Below are 22137 nucleotides of genomic sequence, written 5' to 3'. Positions count from 1 at the left end.
TGTCTGCCGCCCTGCCACTGTAGGACGTCCCTCAAAACACACTCCACAGAGGGTGAGCTGCAGGCACTTCGCGTGCTGGAGAAAGACAAGCAAAAAATGAGAAAAGATTCTACTCACTTTTGTTCCATCGGCACCAGGTGAACCCAACCACTTTTGGTGCACTCTAATGTCCCTTGTTTTTTCCCCCTCTGTGCCTAGCTCAACGCCGCAGCCAATGTAGACTTGCTATAAATTAAAGGGGTTGCCATGGACACGGGCCGCTGATTGGCTGCGGAGCCCTGCGGGCCAGGGGACGTCACCGAATCTGAATAAGGATGCGCGAATGGACCAGCTTGGCAGTCAAAGCTGATCATAGGGGAGGACGAAAGTGGAGGAGAAGAAGGATCATCCCGCCGGGCGCCACAGGGGGAGGAGACGCAGGAAGAGGGGCCACTGCTGGTCCCACCTGGAACGGACACACAGATCTGCCAACGCGAAGCTCCGAGCTTGTGTGTTCAGGACACCTGCCTGTTCATCTCCAGGTACCACCTCAGTAACCAGCGAGGAGCACATTTACGCACAAGAGCGCAGAGAGGGGCAGATATCAGCGCAGGAGCCCAGCGAGGGGCACAGGCTGGTCCCTCGAAGATATCACAGCAGGAGCCAGGGATGGACAGGGGGCTGGCCCTCTAACAGCACTATCTCGGCCCGGCTAGGGGCACCTGCTTGAGCCTCTCAAGGCCCCGCCGCAGGAGTGTTTCCTAACAGCAGCACATTGGCCCAGCAAGGGAGCACCTGCCTGGCCCTCTCCGGAGACCAGCACAACAGGCCAGGACCCCTCTGGTTTTGGAAGGACGAGCCATCTTGCAGATCCACAGGAGCGCGCTGGCCGCAGGCCGGCCCAGGCCCTGCTCGGCGGGATAGCTGGACCCCTGGACGCGGACTGGCCCATGCACCGGGCACAGAGGCCCTCCTTGAAAGGACGAGCCTGGGCGCACCGGGGCGCGTGCATGGTCTGTACCCGCGCTCTCCCCCTCGAGGCCCCGGGACGGGGGAGCCGGAGTTGAGGGTGAGCTCCTGCTCGCTGGGGCCCGGGTCTTCCGTTTCTCGGACAAGAGGAGCAGCCCCCAGCCGCAGCCATGATGGTACATTGTGCAGGGTGTGAAAGGCCCATTTTGGACAGATTCCTTCTGAACGTTCTGGACAGGGCCTGGCACATAAAGTGCGTGCTGTGCTGCGACTGCAAGTGCAGCCTGACCGACAAATGCTTCTCCCGGGAGGGCAAGCTCTACTGCAAGAACGACTTCTTCAGGTGAGTGACCCCCGAGAGAGCCTCCCAATGAAACACACTCACACACACACATCCGGGCGATATCAGTCCCTGAGGTATGCCAACCCACCCCTGCGCCGTGGTCAGCTGGTGACATAGCATCGACGGTCGCTGTGCAGGAACCAGAGTTATGCGTTCAAACGGCAGGGAACAGGTAAAAACAAACAGCTGGGCCGGCTCAGCATTTCACCCTTTTGCGAGCCATCAAAGGCGCTTTATTGATGTTGGTGATATTAGCTAGTGACGCCTATTAAAGGCAATGGTGGGCTGTTCGGCTTTGTTATGCCCCATACTCAATAGGAAAAAATGGCCACACTCATAACTATTACTATTTGATCAAATGACACCACGCTGCAATCAGTAATGCTTCTAATAATGGCCTTCTGTCATTTTTATTAAACGTGTTACCAGCACCCATGTTGAAGGGTACTACTTTCCCGACCCGGAAGGGTGAGAGGGTGCACACTCCCGCTTATTATTTTTTTTTCAAACTTAAACGTTGTGGAAATTGCCGCATCCTCGCCCAAAAGGACAGGCGGTCCATTATTTGACGCCCCAGGCATGCACAAACTGCCTCGAAAAGCAAAAACAAGACAAGAACAGCCACGTTTCATTCGCCAATCGAAAACCTCCATGAACCCTGGGCTTAGGGTCCGAGGACCCCCTACGCCGGTGGGGATGGAGGCGCGCGCCGCGGAAGCACCTGCTCTGTGGCTCCCGGGGGCCCGCGCGCACTCACACCGGGATTAGCTGCGTAAAGCTCGCGGCCCCCTCCCTCCACTGACGGATTCGCACGGCCTGTGATTTACATTTTCCACAGAGACCCTCCTGCTATCGAGTTTTAACGGGGAGGGAAACGAGCAGTGATTATATATGTACAGGGTAGAGCGCGCGAGACAGGAGTACATCTTTAGAATTTATTTCTGAAACTGTGAAGTTATTTCTGGGGAAGTCGAAGGTGTCACGCAAATAAAAAAAAAATGTTATTAAACATAAGTCTTTAACTTCTCTCCCTCATTCTCTCTCTCGTAGACGGGCAGAGTCCCCTGTTTAAAACAATCGTTATAAGCAGCACGTGGGGCAGGCACAACGTTTTTCAAGGTTCAATGTCAATGTTGTTGCACTGTGGTAATATAGTGGAAATTGGTGATAGCGCCTATTAATAAATGTGCGTTAATCAATCCACTTGATGGGCGTATCACGTGTTGATATACCACCTTTTTTTAAATTCTACTAAAAATAAATTCGATCCAATAACGCGTTGTGTGAGGCAACTGTTCTAATAAACACACAACCAGCATTTATTATTACAATACTAAGGTCAAATATGATCCACTCAGCTTCTTTTACTCAAATGTCAAAATATCAAGTGGAGAGTGAATCACTAGTCCTGAAAAAACCAGGGTGTATAGTGCCAGTACTAAGTACTATTAAGAAACCCTCATTCACGTTTTTGTAAGTGGGAATTAAGCGGTATATTTGGATTCTCCGCTCAGTTGTTACCAACGTGACAGCATCATCATTGGGTTAATAAAATGCTTCCTCCACCCGGAGGTCATTCCACTGGTCATTTCAGTAGTGATTGTAAATAAAGGGGGTGTGAGTGTTAAGTGGAGTGATGTGTAAAAGAATATTTAAAAATCTCGTAAAACCAGTACATGCCTTTAATTAGACTGGGTTCGAGATTGTTTAAAAAGGTTATTCTGTGTGCACTTCTTAGACTGGTTATGGTCTATTGCACTATACAAAAATGTGTCCAAAAAAAGGTCGACATGTTTCAGCCCTCTAAAAGCCCCGAAGGGTCAAGTGGGCTTTCTTCAGGCCCTGGTAAAGTGAAGGGGACCCCAATCTCCAGGGGTCTCCAGTGAAAAAAATGGAAATTTTTGTTCCAATTACTAAGTTCAATTTGAACCTTGTAACCCTTGTTGTGGGCTACATCGGGTGTTTCAAGGAGGTCGCTCACGCTCTCTTCGGCGTGGGTGCGTCACCAGTGCCGACTCTGCCTTCTATGACCCGGGTCATATTGGGGTCCCCTTCACATCACTCCACTTAACACTCACACCCCCTTGATTTACCATCACTACTGAAATAACCAGTGAAATGACCTCCGGTGGAGGAAGCATTTTATTAACCCAATGATGATGCTGTCACGTTGGTAACAACTGTGCGGAGAATCCAAATATACCGCTTAATTCCCACTTACAAAAACGTGAATGAGGGTTTCTTAATAGTACTTAGTACTGGCACTATACACCCTGGGTTTTTCAGGACTAGTGATTCACTCTCCACTTGATATTATAACATACAGATGGACAGAGTGTAATATGTCATTTATTACTAATGTTGAGGCACCCGCCAATGGCAGTAAAGAGCCGAGTGTGCTCTGGCATCTGCATGCGCGCTATAAACACGCAGAGAGAGAACCATAGGCGGGGGAGAGGCAGGTTCCTTTAAATAAAAATCTGCGATTTCCATATATAGCGATAGTTGAACGCGCACACCTCGTGACAGGTATACACGCGCTCCTGACATTCCACCTGAGGTCAGGGTGATTGTGTACATCGGGGGTCCGGGCGTCATTCTCCCACTCTCAAACAGGACAATTGGTGGGGGGGGTCTGGGTGTCAAGGGTGGAAGTGGAAAGGTGATAGCAGAAATCCTCCTGCCCCTAGAACCCCCACCGTGATCCCGGTGATGGCCGCTCAGGGGCCGCTAATGCCGTCCTGACGGCCCTGCCCTGCGGCCCTCTCAGGGCTCTTAACGACCGGTGATAAGAGGCAGATGAGACAATTAGGTCCCGAGCTCAGAAGACGAGGCCGTGGCTCATGGCCCTAATGCGAGCGCTGCATCACCGTCACCGAGAGTGATGTGTCCGCTGGGGCTCCTTGAAGTGGGGGTGCTTCCCGCCTTCCTGCAGCCAGCGGTGGCCTTTACAGAGGCCGCACCTCCCCGCAGGCGAGACGCCACACCCCAAACACAAACAAGCCCTATTCCTACCTAGAAAGAGAGGGCGAAGGGCAGCGCTCCCACGTTTCTAGACTAACCATAGCCCGTACGTGGTTACACGTGTGGATAATAGTTTAAAAATGTGAGATCATACACCGCGGAGTCTGCATCTTTTATTTAAAACTCCTTATCTTATTACCGGTTATGTAGCGCCTTCCTCTTCTTTGAACGGTCTCACAGCGCTCTGGATCGTCGCGCACTCCTTCCAATTGCATGTTTGTGCTCCGGTTCTTACTGGCTCGAAACATTCAAATGCGGCCTTTGCCCGGAGCCCGCGCTACCTGCCCCTTCCAAGAGGAGTCACATCTGGTCATCCTGCGCCTCGTAGTCCGGGAACGTGCTAATGCAGCGCTATACTGTCCTTGCTCTCCGTGACCGCGTCTGGCACTTGCCCACTGTAGGCAGATATTATGTTTGGAGAGGCGACCCTCCTTCCTGGCAGGTGTGAGGCTGGCTCTACATCCGGCATGTAATTCGTTCAGTGTCCGCCGGTGACCGCCCACACCTCGTACCCTACACGGGGAGAGGCTGCAGGCACTAAGCATCGAGCGCCCGACTCCCAAATACTCCCAACAAATACAACCGCTTGTGCAAAAGGCGAGTTAACCAGCCTACCGCGCAATACGGATTTCAGAAAGACAGTAGCGGGCTAAGACTATATCCATTAAATCTCATGTGTTAGAGGGCTACTCTTTCACCAGGACCCAAGGACACAGAATGTCTTTCCTAGAGGCAGGCGGCGACTTTCCTTAAAATCCTAAATTCCCTCGGGAGAATTCACCCAAGGGTTCAAGAATAATTTTGGAAATATTGAATTCCCAAGTAAAATTGTTCAGCAGAAGCAGACATGGGCTCTCTGGATTCGAAGAATCCACCCATTCTCCTACAGAGAGCTTCGCGAAGGCGCACACATTTGCCAAGGGTTTCTTGGGGGTGTTTACGATCCAAGGTGACCTTTTTTAATAACGAACACCCTGATAAAATACAAGTTATTCAGGGGAATTATTCAAGAATATAAACACCTGCAATAGTATAAAAACATGCATTTCTAATTTGTTTTTGGAAGACTGTAAGCTTCGTTGACAACTCTTAGCTTACATTTGTTTTCACCCAATACCAAAATTCTTCTTTGTTCTGGTGTCACCTTCGCCGCGCAATAGATCAACCCAAAACCCTGGGTAAAGGAAAATGTAATTCGTTTAAGTTTGTGATACACAAGCTCAGGCGAATTAAATTGACCAAAAAATAAGTCTGACTCGCAAACGTCCGTGTTTAAAGAAAGACGAATTCAACTGTCTTTTGATTGGACTGAACTTGATTTAGATAGCACAGGTGTGTTATATTCCGCACTCCTTTTCTTGTTGCTTGACGCGAACAATGATGGATTTAGGCCCAGATCTCTGTACTGCGGTGAATGTATGACATTGTTCTGCATTCTGTCCATCAACTGTTGTTTTTGCATTTGACACGAACAGCAGCGTCTTCAAGTCCGGCTCCTCTGTGAGCCTGATCGGCTGGGGCAGAGCCCCGCGCCAACGCCGAAGCCCGGCAGCAGGCACTGTGTGACTATGGAGGCATGCCACGCCCCCACGACGAGCCATTGAATGGCTCTGTTCGAAACTACACACTGCCATCCGCTGGCAGGCACTGCGCGACCCCCAGGATCTGCCCTGACCCTCCATTCCGAGCCACCGAATGACCATCTTAGACACTCCCCACCCACGCCCCAGAATCTGCTCACCCGAGCAGTGCCTTGGGGCGCCGGCGCGTTACCTATGACCTTGTTTCCGGTGCGTAATCCTGGTAGTCACTGACCCTTGCTTGGAGCCAGCCCCCCCTTGTCCATGCCGAGCCCTGGCGGGCACTGAAAGCTCCCACAGTACCTGTACATTCAAGTCTCATTCGCTACCCGAGAACCCCTGCTCGTATACGTCATTCAATGCCACAGAACAAGTGCTACTGCTGTTTGTCAAGGGTTGAACTAGAGCTGCCATCGAGGCTGAATGTTCACCGCCCAACTCCCCGACCCCTACGGAGCCTGTTCCCAACCACGCTGAACCCGGCAGGCGCTGCACCTCCTCTGGGACACACGTCTCCCCCTCCCAAAGCAGTCCACCCCACCCCCCACGACCTCCTCACACTGCTCCCGCCAGACACTGAATGACCCCTGGGACTTGCTGCATTTACATGCTGATCCATGACAGGAACTGCTTCCGGGTCCTGAGCCTGACCCCAGAGCCCCCTCCACGCTGGGCCTTGTAGATACAGCACAACCCTAGAACCCCTCCCCACGCTGGGCCTTGTAGACACAGCATGACCCCAGAGCCACTCTCCCACGCTGGGCCTTGTACACAGGGCATGACCCCAGAGCCCCTCCTCCATGCTGTATGTGGCTGGCACTGCATGGACTCCAGTGACCTCCTCCAATGCACAGGCACCGTATGTGTATGAAATGCAGATCTCCTCCTCCGTGCACAACCACCAGAGCCACCCACCTCTGTGATGATTCCAAGGGCCTCTTCTCAATGCCAGACTGGCATGCACTGCATGACCCCCAGGGCGCACCGACCCCCACCCATCATATACTGCCCTCCAGTGTGGTGCTGAGCCTGGCGGGCATCGCCCCACACCGCGGGCCCCTCCGAGGGGCGATCTCCCCGCAGTCAGCAATCACGCACTGAGGGCCTTCTCTCTGCTTTTCTTCCAGGAGGTTTGGGACCAAGTGTGCGGGCTGCTCCCAGGGCATTTCCCCCAGCGACCTGGTGCGGAAGGCGCGGAGCAAAGTGTTCCACCTGAACTGCTTCACGTGCATGGTGTGCAACAAGCAGCTCTCCACGGGCGAGGAGCTGTACATCATCGACGAGAACAAGTTCGTCTGCAAGGAGGACTACACCAGCTCTTCCATCGGCCTGAAGGAGGGCAGCCTGAACTCAGGTAGGAGGGCTGAGGGGAGTGCAACTTCAAGGCCAAGGCCCGAGGTGTTTGTTGAAGGTGTGGGGGGGGGGGGCGCAAGGGGTTTGCAGAGTGTGGTGGAGGCCATGGCAGGGTCAGGGGGTGCCAGGTGAGCTCCTGACGGTCGCAGCAGTGTAAACTCAGGCAGATGAGAACTGTGGTGGGCAGCCTGAACTCAGAGGAGAGGGCAGCCTGAACTCAGGTAGGAGGGCTGAGGGGAGTGCAACTTCAAGGGCCAGTGCTCTTGCTGGTGGTGAGGGTGTGGGAGGCGCAAGGGGTTTGAAGGGTGAAGGAGAGGCCCATGGCAGGGCCTGGAGGTGCCAGGTGAACTCCTGTAGGTCGCAGCAGTGTAAACTCAGGTAGAAGGGAACTGTGGTGGGCAGCCTGAACTAAGAGGAGAGGGCAGCCTGAACTCAGGTAGGAGGGCTGAGTGGGTGGAGCTTGAACACAGGTAGACGGTCTGAGTGGGTGGAGTTTAAACTCAGGTAGGGGGGCTGAGTGGGTGGAGTGTAAACTCAGGTAGGGGGCTGAGTGGGTGGAGTGTAAACTCAGGTAGGGGGGCTGAGTTGGTGGAGCTTGAACTCAGGTAGGAGGCTGAGTTGGTGGAGCTTGAACTCAGGTAGGAGGATGAGTTGCTTGGTGGAGCTTGAACTCAGGTAGGGGGGCTGAGTGGGTGGAGCTTGAACTCAGGTAGGGGGGCTGAGTGGGTGGAGCTTGAACTCAGGTAGGAGGGCTGAGTGGGTGGAGTTTAAACTCAGTTAGGAGGGCTGAGTTAGGGGAGCTTGAACTCCGGTAGGAGGGCTGAGTGGGTGGAGCCTGAACTCAGGTAGGAGGATGAGTTGGTGGAGCTTGAACTCAGGTAGGAGGGCTGAGGGGAGTACACCTTCAAGGCCCAAGGTGTTTGCTGATGGTGGGAGGGGCGAGGGGTTTGCAGGGTGTGGGAGAGGCCCATGGTAGGGTCTGGGGGTGCCAGGTGAACTCCTGTAGGTCGCAGCAGTGTAACTTTGGTGGGCAGCCTCGGCTCAGAGGAGAGGGGATCATGAACTCAAATGGGAGGGGGGAGCCAGAACTCAGAAAGAAAGACTGGTTCTGAAGCGAGGAAGCAGGGCTCAAGAACAACCAGACCTCAGGGAGGAGAGAGGGGGCAAGTCTGGTCTAGGGTACAGCAGAGCTGTGGGGCACACATACCTCTGGTGGGCAGGATACGCAGTGGGGGTGGGCATTGACGGCAACATGAAGTCAGAGAGCAGACCTCAAGGGCAGCCTTAGCACAAGTTGTACTCTCAGGGGGCAGAGACAATTTGAAATCAAGCAGGACACCTAAGGTTGCAATATTAGCTGGAACTGAGGAGGAAGAGCACAGGGGCCACCTTAATTCACACGTCTAGTCCAAGTTCTACTCTGGCGTTAGATTTCAGGAGGCTCTCTCTTACGCACAGGGTCGAGGCGGGATTCAGTAGAATGAGACGATGATCCTAGACCCTAGAACCCCTAACCCAAGCCTGGTCTGAGATCTGTAGATCCCATCGAAAGAGACAGAACTTGTGTGGTACTGAGCAGTGTACAGAGGCCATACCATAGGAACAGAGGAGGTTTTCATTGAGACACATCTTTCGCCAGGTGTGATGCCTCACAGAGAGGCCTGAAGACTGCCGCAAACCAGCAGACGGGGATCACAGGAGTACATAATGGTGATTAGCGTTCTCTGGGTCCTTCTCCAAAGCAATGTCAGGGTGTACAACTAAAGAATCATCTCTAAAACCGACTGATGTCTCCTGTATCATATTCTGAATCAACAGCGATGGTACACAACTTAGTAAAGCCCCGCAGACGCCCCTCCAAACCAGCTGACAATGTATGCAACTCAGCAATGCCCTATAGATCCTGCTTCAAAATACTGTACAGAGCCTGGTAAGACCATCTATACAGTGCTCCAATACAAGGCCATGGGATAAAACTCAGCAAAGTTAGGGCATGAGGCAAGAGCGTCTTTTTCACCCTTCCCCGTACCCCAAAGCGAATGTTAGGACATGAAATTCATTAATATCCTCCGGATCCTACTCAAGGGTGATCACCATAGCACGTGAGGGAGTAATGGCCTCTAACTCCTACTCTAAAGTAATTACCAGGGCATAGGACAATGATAAAGGTATAAAGACGCTCCTAATGTAGTCAAAGCCCTACTTCAAAGTGATTATCAGGGCTTGAAAATCAGTAATAGAGCTCTTGGCCTACTCCAACGGGATCATAAGGGCCTGAGACTTAGTAATGCCCTCTAGACCCTACTCCAGATTGATGGTCAGGGCTTGAAACTGAAATGTCATCTAGACCCTACCAGCAAGTGATTGGCAAGGCATGAAACTTTGTAATACTCTAGTCCTTAGTCCATACAACACTGAATAATTTATTTATTTATTTGAGTTTTATATAGCGCTAGCTAGACCCGGAGGTATCAGAGCGCTTTACATAAGGATTAACAAAATTACATCAGTTACAAGTTACATCAGAGACAAGAAAACATTTCAAGAGCGTAGGAAAACGAAATAAATGGAGCTTAGAAGGGTAATACCCCCTATACAATCCTGCAAAACAACGGACATAGTCTAAGTCTCGGGAAAGTGCTCCAGACCCTTCTCAGAAGTGAGGCACGAGGTACAACACCGAATAATATCCCTATGCCCTCCTGCAAAACAACGAGCATTGTCCAAGACTCTAAGTACTCCAGACCATTCTCCCTAAAGTGATAATGTGAACATGAGAGTCAGTAAAGGGGTCCATACCCTATTCAAGCCCAGGAGTGCAACAGAAAGGACAGGAGACTGGAAGCTAGGCGGCTCTCTTAGAAATGCTTGGGACAGAGTAGGAGGACAGTATCTGTCAGAGTAGATCAAGGAGAAAATAAGCCTCCGTGATGCTCCGTAGACCCTGGTCCAAAGTAAAGATTTGAGTGTGAGATTGAAATTATGAAATGAGATGGAGAGGGAGACAAGGAGTGAGAGAGAATGAGAATAGGATGATGGACTTTGGGGAGAAACTGGGAAGCGAAAGACTGGCCAGAGGAAGGGGATAAGAGAGAGGGTGGCAAGAGAGGAAACAGGAAACAGTAAGAAGCAGAGAGAGAAGACTGTGGAAAGGGGTGAAGAAGCAAGAGAAAGGAGGAAATGGTGGTAGGGGTATAGTAAAAGGATAATGGGCCTGAGGAGAAAGAAAGTAAAATGAGAATGAAAAGAATGTGAAACAAGTAAGATTAGAGAAAGAAAAAAGGTCTATAAAGAAGGAAAGAAGAAGGAAGAAGGAAAGAGTACGGATAGGAAGCCCGCATCTACTGAAGGCTGGGTATCTCTCCTCCGGAACACAATTGCCATAGAAGAAATCCCTGCTGCCCAGCTCAGGGCGTTGATAGTGGCACGCAGCCATTCCATGCCCACTGGCAAACGTGCGCCCTGCACAGGTACAACCTGCTGCTAGCTGTTCTGGGTGCTGACACTGAGGGCAGAGGGTGCTACTACTGGAGAAGCCCCCACTGCCAGGCACAGCTGCCTCCTCTGTGCCCCTCTGCCACCCATGCATGACCTCACCTCTCTTCTTAAGTCCACCCTGAGGAGTGCGTGAAATTGTGAAACATCTCTGCGACCACTTCATTAAAGCCTGGGTCAAATCGATATATATATAACTCTATCTCTCTCTCTCTCTATATATATATATAGTATGTATATGTGTGTGTATATATATATATATATATGTGTGCCAGGTGTGTCTTTAAAGCAACCGACCGAGAAGAAATTTTCGAAAATGAGTTTTGAAGGAGATAAAAAAAAATTGCAGATTATATACAATATTTTCACCCAGCAAAAGAAGTGAAACATCCATGGGTGTTTGTTCGCATTTTTATGTAGAATAACCACCCGGTAAAGCGATATTTACGAGAGAATGCTCCTGAAAAAAATATTCTTTTGCAGATGAATTTTGCTTTAAGCTTTATTGATGAAAACAAATAATTCCACATTTCACGCGTGCTAAGCAGCCCAGCCCTTGATAATGGCGGGTGCGGGCTAAACGGGAGACCTGAATATTTGATGTTTTATTGATAAACAGACAAGTGGACACACAGAAGTAGACACTCCAGCATATACAATGGAAGAGAGAGAGAGAGAGAGAGAGAGAGAGAGAGAGAGAGAGAGAAAGAGAGATTAGGCGAGTAGACAGACTGCCGTAGACGGGTGGCTGATATATGGATGAGTGAGTTAGTGGATGAAACGCAGGGGTGGACGGCCGGCTGGATGAATAGTGACACCGGTCTTCGGCCGGGTGTACGGCTTTGAGCTCTGTAGCCCGGGAGGGAGGGTGCGCCTGGCCAGACAGATCCCCAAGAAGTGCGGTACCCCAACACCAGATACCCGGCAGGGCGCGGTTTGAGGGGCTCCATAGAGCAGCCCTCACAGCCCCCTCTCACTGTAACACCTTTAATGACATACACGCGCATACCCTGCAAAACACGCCATTAAATCGAAGAATGATTTCAAAGAATTGCTTTACTTCCATATTTAAAAAATACAATTTTAGATAAAATGGCCGTGAAGGCCTGATGCGAGAATCTCTCTTGCTGAGATCCTGGCAGCGTTTATTTAATGTTTACCCTTGTTCGTTCCTTTTTTGCGAGTGGCTGTGCTTGTTTTGCTCTCCCGGTAAAGGGGGCTGACAGCGCTGTTTCTGGTCTCTCCTGATCCGAGCCGGGGGTGCTTTTGTTTAAAGTCTGCTGATAGGTCAAACAAACCAGGGTGTAAATCTGAACTCGATTGTTATTTGATATGTAAACAGTTTGATGAAAAGATTTCGATTGTAAAACCTCCTTATTGGAGAGCGCCGCCGTTTGGATTCGCTCGTTGCCCTGTAAACAGTGTGTACATTTACAAGTGTATGTGGGTGATGTGTTATAATGTTTGCGGAAGTGGGACATGTGGTATTTCGATGTGTAATATTGCATATCCGTCGTTTGCGCGAAAGAGGGAGTTAAAGGGGCAGGAGTCAGACGCTGGTAGAGGAGAGGAACAAAGGGGAGAGAGGGGGCGAGAAAGGGAGATGTAACGAAAGCCAGAGATGTGGGGGTGCGGTCGATGCCTGAAGAGGAAGAGAGAAGGGGGAAAGAGAAGAGGTGTAGGGAGTGATCAGTGGGGGCGGGGCAGGGGGCAACATTAGAGGTACAAAGAGGAGCCCCCTGCCGACAGAGCTAGTGGGGAGCACGATTGGAGAAACCGGGAGTGAAACACGGCAGAGGCGCTGGGTGCGCAGCGGATAAAGCGCCTTGAACCCGAGGTCGTGTCAGTCGACGAATCCTGGGCTGGTGGAAAGGATGAGGTGGAGCGCGAAGGGTGGACTGAGGCATGAACATGCACCTGAATCACACAGGTCTATTATAAAACAAAAAAACTTTTAAATGATATCTGTGTAGGCTTCACGCTCAGCCTTTGCTTGTAGCGCGTGCATTCAGTGATTTGCCCTTTCAGAGGTAGGCGCTCTCAGACGTCATCATCTGATTCCACACCGGTTCACGTAGAGTCTTTCCCCTCACACACTCTTTGTCTCCGTTTCGTCTTTCTTTTCCATTGCTTCCCTTTATTTCTCCACATCCTTTTCCATTCCCTCCCTCGTATCCTAACCTCCCCTCTCACTGTCGCACTTTCGCCGTCTCACTCCTCCCTCTCGTTCCCTCTGTCACACTCCATCTCCATTTTCTAGTGCGTTTCGCCCGTGCCCCCCTCCTCTACATCTCTCTCGTATCCTCTCACCGACTGGGTGCGCGCTCTCTCTCTCTCTATATATATATATATAGTATAAATATAATTTCACAGGATTTCCCTCCCACACACAATCATAGTTTCTCAATGTATGTATATTTATATATATTGTATAAATATAGTTTCACAGGAGCGCCATCCCACACACAATCTCGGCCTCTCTCGCGCGCTCTCTCGGTGTGTGTGTATATATATATATAAATAAATTTCTGGGGGGTTGTTTCGCACACGCTATTTCACACCTGCGCTCTCTCATCTTTCTTCCCCCTTACCTCTGTCGGGATCTCTGCCTTTCTTGTTCCCTCTGTCTCACACGCACTCTCCCACTCTCTTGCTGTACCCCACCTCGCTCTCAATATACACATTTCTCGTGGTCTCTTTCTATGGCTCTCACGCGCACTATTTTACTGTCGAGCGCTCGCCCTCTTCTTCCTTCCTTTCCTCGCCGCCTCTCGTCCTCCCCCCTCTTCACCACACCCCGCTCACACTCACTCTCTCGCTCTCCGTGCCCCGCGCCTCTGTACCCCGGCCACCCTGCCGATCCCTCGTTTCCTGTATGTAAGTCACGCGCCTCTGATCTCCTGCCCTTCCGTCCCTACCCCCATCTTCTATGTTTACAACAAGCCTCACCTCCTAGGTTTTTTTGCTATGATGTAGTATCGTTGCGTTAGCGGAGTCCTGCATCCCAGCGGGTGCGTCGAAGCCCTATGTAGAAGTGCATACGGGGCTTGCATTGAAGTCGGAGGTGGAGAAGCTGTGAGTTGTCCATCATCTAAGTGTAAAACGGCGTCCATCCCACCCCTGACAGGTGTGCTAATGCAATTACCGATTCACAGAGCGAATGCAGAGTTAGTGAGTGTCTTGACTGGTCATTCTACCTGGGCGAAATGTAAAAAAAATTGCAATCATCAGAAGTGGGGTTGGGTCCATTTTAGCCACTGGGCTCTTTTGGAGAGGAGCGCGGCGCTTCATTCGCGCCAGTGATTGGCAGGTTTTGGTCATGAACACTTTCAGAGGCCCAGAATTAATTTTTCATCAAGGAAGCCCGTCTTGGGTCGCTTCATGGACAACATTTAAGGGTCGCCAGGGGCAGCCCCCTTGTGCAGCCCCCCTGGCATGCCCCTTGTGACGCCTGGCACTACCTTTGCAGAACCCTAACGTCACCAGTGCCAACAGAAGCAGCCCGTCCTGATGGACGTCGGTGGGGGCTTCACTCACCTCGTTTTGTGACAATTTTTTCTTAAACTAACATTGAATAATATTACGTTATTTGCTATTAGTTTCATTAAAAGGGAGTTCAGACAGCTGGAACATGACTATCCCTGGCAGCTGAGGCAAGTACAAAATGTGTTTTTTAAATGTGTGTGTGCTTGTAGTTTTGAGTGTGTTTATGAAAGAGAGTGCCTGTATGAGTGAATGTGCAGGCAGATTGTGTGAGTGTGTGTGTATGTATAAGCATATGTATGCGTGAGTGAAAGTGAAGGTCAAGGGGCGCGTGATGTCACTTCCCCTACCCCAGGTATTTTGGTGAAATTGACGTCCTAGGGTTGCTGTGCTAACATAACATCACCAGACTGTCCCTGAGCAAGAAAGAAGTAAGAGAAGGGAAGGGAGATAAGTACTGTGAGGAAGAGAGAAAGCAGCGACGAGGAAGAGCCTGCAGGAGTGAGGCATCGAGTGCAGGGTGGTGGGAAAACAGGCACGAGGTGGAAGAAGGCGAGGTAGGCTTGGGAGGCATCACACCGGTCATTACCGCGCACATAAGGGTTAATCGGGTGCAAGGACACACCCTGTGGAAGGTGCATTTTATTTCAAACCCCCCTCCCCCCAAGCGGTTGTTTCATCACCTCTTGATACTGCGATGGTCTAAATGACTGCGGGATTCAGTGATTCAGATCCTCGGGTGTCTCTTTATTGCATCTCCTTTCACTTCCCGTGCAACATCCGCCTCCGAGCCCAGAATGCCCTTTGCTCCCGGAAGTGTTTGAATGATCTAATCCGCATATTCCACATCTTCCCCTCCATGGCAGTCAGTATGCTGCCCCCTCTATCTCCAACTTGGTTATGCAACCGGAAGTTATTTAGTGAAGAATTCAAAATGTTCTGAACATGCGCAGTAATACCGTCGTAGGTTATTAAGTGCAATGTCTACCAGTGGTGTCCACATTAGGCCCAGCAGGCCGGATCCGTGTGTGAATTTGGCCCTTATTACAGGCTGGTCTGATTTAGGCGCTGGATGTAATTCCTAGAAAGGGGACTAAGTGGACCTGGGAATAGTGGGTAAAAATCCGCATATTTCCCCCATTTCGGGGTCTTTTCCGCCTGCATTCACTTCCTGCTTTCAGCAGGGAGGGGGAGGCCTCTGCAGGTCATGGGTGGGAAAGGTGCCTGGTGCCATGGTATGTTGTGCCCAACTGGGAGGAGCCCAGCCTGCTCCGTCTGTAGTGGTGTTTGGGGGTGGCAGATCCACACCCTTGACATCGGGTCATGTGATCTTTCACCCAGGAGACCTGAGGGACTAACTCTCCAAATGAGAACGTTTTATATTCATTGCATGCACATATATTTTATATGGATGTTCTAAGAGGATCTGGAACCCCTGGAGCTTTGTTGGACCATGTTGGCGCAGCGGGCACACGGTACACCCCCCTCCTGCCTCTCTGCTTCAGTTTTCCACATTGTAGGACCGTATCTCCGCCATTGGTTTTTATCCCCTTGTATGGCTATATGCACCAGTGAGCAGTGTAATATTACAGTTTTTTCTGCAACGAGTTAAGGGATCGACTGATCTCCAGTGAGAGAGCAAATTTCACATCAGCCCTACTCATCCCTCAGACATCTGGAAGCAGAAATGTGATTTACCACTGCCCACTGGTGCACATACTTTTGCACTCTCATGGGTATATTCCAATTGATATACCGTGCAATGCAAGCTGAATCCACTCTAGGCGCTCTCAGGTTTTGGTAGATTAAGTAATAGGCAATGCTAAATACAGAAAACTCCACAGGATCACACAGTTTAGTTCACAAAGGAAACTGGATTAAAATAAAGATCTGCGTGTTACTGTTTATGGTGAAGCCTTAATAAAGCAGCACATTACATAAGTAATTACATCAAAGGTCAAAGGTTTCGGTGCCTCTTTTTTTCTGTGCCCTTTCAGTACAGATTGTAACAATGAATTGTTCATCTGGCAATATTCTGTAGAATCATTTCCTAACATCTGCTGGGTACTCACATATTCGTATATTTCCTCCAAACATATTGTAACCACACATTTGTTTGATTTGAAGTAAGATTTAATATGATATTGAGAATGAGATAATATATGTTTTTCTTACAGTAGCTAGTAATGGATTCATGCGGATATGTATTGAAGCCATTATCACCTAAAATGTGGTTAAATTCAGTGTGTATAAGATACATATACACCTGTGAGTATCCAGCTCACGATGAGAAATATTTCTCTGGAAAATTACCAGATGAATCATTGTATTTAGTTCTAGAAAATCCTGCCCAGGCTGACCTCTGGCACAGATGGTGACCTTTGTTGTTATTTAAGGTCTCTTAAAAAAACCTGGTTCCTTTCCAGAATCATTATAACAGTCTTGACCCTGGCTCCAGAAAAGCACAATTATGGAGCCCTCCCACTAATCTATGTTCCCTCGTTTGTTCTGCAGTGTCCTCGTGCACGGACCGAAGCTTGTCCCCAGATCTCCAGGACCCCATCCAGGACGACACCAAGGAGACGGACAACTCCACCTCCTCCGACAAGGAGACCGCCAACAACGAGAACGAAGAGCAGAACTCAGGCACCAAGCGGAGAGGGCCAAGAACCACAATAAAAGCCAAGCAGCTAGAGACCCTCAAAGCTGCTTTCGCTGCTACCCCCAAACCCACCAGGCACATCCGGGAACAGCTCGCCCAGGAGACGGGACTCAACATGAGGGTAATTCAGGTACGAAACCAGGCCGTGTCCTTCATGTAGCTGTCAATGTGTAAAGTCAGCAACCCAGACAGGAAACACTTTGAAAGAACCGAATACACAGTGCTCTCAACAGACCGTGAACATCTTCACATCTTCAGCAAATCCTTATCTTATAGGATCTCAGAAGATGACTTTATATTGTAAAAATGTATACATCCTTATAAACATAGTCCTTTTTCCATAGGCTTTCTAAGTGTTTAGTGCACCACCAGAATCTCCTTCCACAGCAGGCACATAAGTTGGCGTTGTCTGCCATTAGACCGTGTGGTACTCCACCGTTTTTACCAAGCCTGATGTTTCTCAACTTGGCCCAAGTACGCAAATGTCATAAACATTTTGCCTGCAGAGATGTTCTATTATTGAACACTACATCACAAAGCATTCACAGTCCACATCCACTCTCAACCCAAGCTTCTCCTTTAAGCATTTGTTGACTGTATCTTTGCTATTGTCCCTGTTCAACACTCTACAATTTTTGGTTATGTTTGCACAATAGAAATACCACACACTTACATAGTCCACACCCTGAGGTGCAAAATTACTTGACATGCCCGAAGAAGAGGAGCTGCGAAAGCCAGACCCCGACTGCAGTCTGATGCAGAGAGGAGGCTGAAAATTGTGTAGGACAGACATCCCTGAGTCATTCTCAGGAGTCAAGAGTTCCTCTTCCAAATTCCCCCATCTCTCAAATGGTGTTCTGTCCCTGAATCAAATTAGAAGTTATGTTTATATTACAACTTTGAAAAGCTGCTTCATAGACATATTCATTATTTGTAAGTGATCTGGGAGCTGTTGAGTGAAGGGCTGTACCATCCAGTAGTCCATGTAATCTTGTAACTTTTGAAATAATGTTCAGGGGCGGAGCCTGGCACATGAATTTGTGGCATTTGAGGACTCCCAGGGCCAGTGCAGTGAGGCCGTAGGGCTACTTTCCAATCTACATCCCGGATGGGCCGTCCAGATGGCTTCATCACTCCATGAGTAATACTCAACAGTCTGAAGTGAAGAGAGATGAAGGGTTGGTGCTGCTTGTGGGTTCTTATTAAGGCTTGGTTGAGTGCAAGAATCCTCTGTCTGCAAGAATAGGGAGTCTAAATGGGAATTCGCCTTACATTTAGCCCATTCTAAATCCACCATATCAGATCTGACCTCATACTTTGCAATTGGATTTAATGCACTAAGGACATCACATGCACTTATAGAATTTGAGACGCTCCCTGAATGACGCAAGACACTGTCCCGGCCTTTGAGGTTGAAGTTTTACAGATTGGACAAGCACATACTGCATGTTTGGGCCCTTTCTAGAACCCCTTTATGTAAATTACAAAGTTTTCCTGGAAAGTGAGACATGAAAGTGCACAAATAGTTTAAACAGAGCTTTGCCACTGAAGTCAAAGATGTAAATAGTTCTATCACTTAGGTCGAGCAAACAACAAAAAAATACAACTTGATCTTTTTCCAAAGAAGCAAGGCAGACAATTGCTCAATGTCAATCTGTACATGCCCACAGTGATCCTTCCTGAGAATCAGAACTCAGACTTAGTAGGTAGCAACTTCATGTCTTTAATAGAAACATTGAACGTTGCTTCAATATTGTGCTTATGGGCACCTGTTAACTCACTTAAAAAGTTTCATAGAAATACTCTTGGAGCACACAGTAGAAATAGTGTCAACATTTAGGAGATAGTTATACAATTCAATGAGGAATTCTAAGTCGAAACATAAAATATAGACACAAAATGTAGAAATACCACATGTAGTTGGAGATAAAAGGTAAAATTGGTTGCATTTCATATGATGAATCTCAGCGTAAGAGGAGCAGCAGTAGAACAGCAGTTTGGGGGTCTTGTGCACAATGACTTAAGAAGAGAGGGGCAGACTTCATGGGGCTGTGAATTACCGGCAGAAGGATAGCTTTGTAGCTTGGAAGGAACCTGCATGTTTAGGTTTAGAACCCTCATTACCTGTTTAGGAAGTCACAAGGTTTGCCAAGATCCTGTAATCTCTTTCTATGTATAGTAGCATCCCTGTGAAGGAGACACTCCATGATGCCTCAGATTAATATATCTATATGGGGCACAGGCAGGCTTTGGTACTGGATCTGTTTGTGCGTATGCCTGTGAGGAGCAGGCAGCTGGGCTCCTGATTCCCCGAATCTGTATTATACACTGCCTGGGGAAGAGGCTAGCTGAAGCCCCGCCACCCCTGATTCTGTATTATAACCTGCCTTGGGAAGAGGCTAGCTGACGCCCTAAAGCCCTGGTCCCCTGAATCTGTATTATAACCAGCCTGGGGGAGAGGCTAGCTGAAGCCCCAGACCCCTGTATCTGTATTATAACCAGCCTGGGGGAGAGGCTAGATGAAGCCCCGGACCCCTGTATCTGTATTATGACCTGCCTTTGGAAGAGGCTAGCTGAAGTCCTGGACCCCTGAATCGGTATGATAACCTGCCTTGAGAAGAGGCTAGCTGAAGCCCTCTACCCCTGAATCTGTATTATAACCTGCCTAGGAAAGAGGGTAGCTGAAGCCGTCTACCCCATAATCTGTATTATAACCTACCTGGGGGAGAGGCTAGCTGAAGCCCTCTACCCCATAATCTGTATTATAACCTGCCTGGGGCAGAGGTTAGCTGGTACACTGGGTACCTATGCGTGGACAAAAACAAGCATGAGCAGGTCTGCTGGTACTCTGGGCCCTAGGGTTTGAGAGGTGGCATGCCTTAGGGCAGTAGGTTTAGCTGGAACTATGGGTTTGTATGATGACAGGCCTGGCAGAATGAGGCTAGATGAGACCCTGGATCCCTGGGTCTGTAATATGCCTTTTTTGGAAGGATGAAGCTGGTTGTGGCCCTGTGCCCCTGTAACTGATTATTAGCATGCCTGGGCGAGAAGGGTAGTTGAAACCCTGGATCTCTAAGTATGTATGATGGCCTAGTTAGGGACACAGGCTAGCTAATATAGCCCTAGAGCCCGACACAGCAGGCTCTACCGGCCATTAAAGGCCCACCCCAGCGTTAAAGCCCTGAGGGCAGAATGCTCTAATTTGTAAAACAAAGGCCTCATGGAGCCCGAGGGGGGTGTGAAATCCCCTCGGGATCTGTAAGGCCTTTGTTAAACATTGGAATGTTGATGCTCCGGGCCTCTACTGGCCATTAGAAGCCCGGAGCACTCCATTGTTTTCAATGGAGCGCTCAACATTCCAATGTTCTAACATGCATTACAGGAGCCAGCTAGCTGGGACTCTGTGTCCAGAGGTCTGCATGGTTGCATGCCTAGCAGGATCAGGTTTGCTCCAATCCTAGTTCCATGGGGTGCGTGATTTAGTTTCGCTGTTGGCAGCCAGCTCGTGTTTGGTGCAAGGGAGATTTTTCAAGGATCTGAAAGACAGAAATCATGACACTGCATTTCTGCTGCAAGTAGGGCATACAATGACTACCAAATGATGGCAGTCACTCTTAACTGCTGCTGACTTTCACGGAATGATGTAAAACTGTGCCTTCTTTCACTTTCTTTATCATTTAAGTGACTAAATAAACATTTGGTTTAGAGTTTCAGTCCCAGTAACATCAATGTACTGACAGTACTCCTACCGCCCACTTCAGGCGGGGCCCCTGCAGGTAAGAGTGGTGGCACGGGGGTCCCCCCTGCCCCGCCACCTGCCGCACCGCTCTTACCTGCAGGGGCCGCGCCTGGCCCACCTAGCTAATATCTGTTGGGCAATCCTTTTGTACAGGCATAAGTTTGCCCCACTTATGCTGCCTATTGGAAGAATTGCCTGTTGAACTATGCAAGTCAGTCCTGTTCATGTAGTAAGGGGCTTGTCACTTCCTGGCCTTTAGCTAAGATCAAGTGTAGTATTTGTTCGACCTTTCTGGCCGAGATCTACACCTGGGAGTGGGGAGAGAGGGGGCAGGTGGGAGCTTTTGCCCTGGCTCTGTCCACTCTTCTTTCTGCATGGAATGGTGCCCACACACTCTTACGGGATAAAAGAGGCGATCCCGCGCGACAGTGGCACTGAACTCGCTGTCTTTTTTGGAAGAGTCAAAGTGAGATTTTTTAACTGACTTCTCTACTTTGATAAGAGAGGTTTAAGGTGGGGGAGGTTTTTAAAAAAAAATCTTGGTCAGCTATGGATGGGTCAAGCTTTCCCCCGTCCAGACCCAGGTGTGCTAGCTTGACACCTTTTCCCACTCTAGATAAAAAAGTTTGGGCACAGCTTTGTGATTTAGTTTCAGATAAACTTTCATTTCTTCCCCCTTAAATGTCGGCAGCCAACATGTGTTTCTGGCACAGGTTTCTTCAAGGCTCTCAGAAGCAACAATTAGAGTCTATGCAAATGCCCCATCCTAGAAGCTTTTTCATTCTTGCATTTTTCTTTTTTTTCTGCATTTCTCAAATTTGATAAGGCATCATCTGGCCGCAAGAGCAGTGGGCAACAGAGCACTTACTGATAAATATGGCTTCCCACCTGACAGAGCCAGTGTCGGACTGGCTTATTTATTTATTGGAGCGTTTTATATAGTGCTAACTTGATCCGAGGGTATCAGAGCACTTTACAAGACGTGAGAACAGTGATTAGAGGATTCATATGGGTTGACGTAGTATACCAAAGGGTGTAAGAACATTACAGCATGATAGGCCGATCAGAGTCAATCATAGTACAACAATCTAAATCAGTGAGCGACTAATTTGGCTGCTGAGTGGGTCAAGTGACCATAAAGAGTGATCATTGTCTGCGTGACAGGAGCATGAACACAAGTCAGGTTGGTAGTGGATTGAAATATTTGTTCATCAATAGAGATTTGAGGTTCAGTTTGAAACCAGAATAGGAAGAATTGCAACAGAGATCCTTAGGAAGTGAGTTCCAAATCCTGGGGGCGTTTCCTGAGAATGCACGCTTCTGGGGTGGTTTTTTTCATTTTGGGAGGGATGAGGAGAAGTGAGTTGGAGCTTCTCAGGGCTCGGCATCTTTCTGCTGCCGATAGTTTGTTCTCCAGATAACTTGGTTTAGCTGTGTGAAGGGCTTCGAGGGTGATACAAGCTGTCATGAAGATGCATCTTCCTTCTATGAGGAGCCAATTGAGACTCTT

The 22137-nt window shown here is 49.2% G+C and overlaps 1 protein-coding gene across 2 annotated transcripts in view; it reads left to right on the top strand.

The window, feature by feature from the left end:
- Positions 1-365: 365 nt before the first annotated feature.
- The window catches only part of LHX5 (LIM homeobox 5), a 59143-nt gene continuing 37371 nt past the window's right edge, over positions 366-22137 (top strand). The window contains exons 1-3 of one of the 2 annotated variants that reach the window (XM_085636383.1): positions 366-1291; positions 7026-7249; positions 16741-17018. In XM_085636383.1, coding sequence (XP_085492509.1) covers positions 1119-1291; positions 7026-7249; positions 16741-17018 — 675 coding nt within the window. In that variant the 5' untranslated portion in view covers positions 366-1118. Of the gene's footprint in view, positions 1292-7022; positions 7250-16740; positions 17019-22137 lie in introns of both variants that reach the window. The other variant, XM_085636382.1, reaches the window with a different exon arrangement.

The sequence above is a fragment of the Triturus cristatus genome, chromosome 11, assembly GCF_964204655.1.
Source record: "Triturus cristatus chromosome 11, aTriCri1.1, whole genome shotgun sequence".
NCBI classification, from domain to species: domain Eukaryota; kingdom Metazoa; phylum Chordata; class Amphibia; order Caudata; family Salamandridae; genus Triturus; species Triturus cristatus.
Note: the sequence above shows the minus strand (reverse complement) of the source record. Positions and strands in the feature narration are given on the sequence as shown.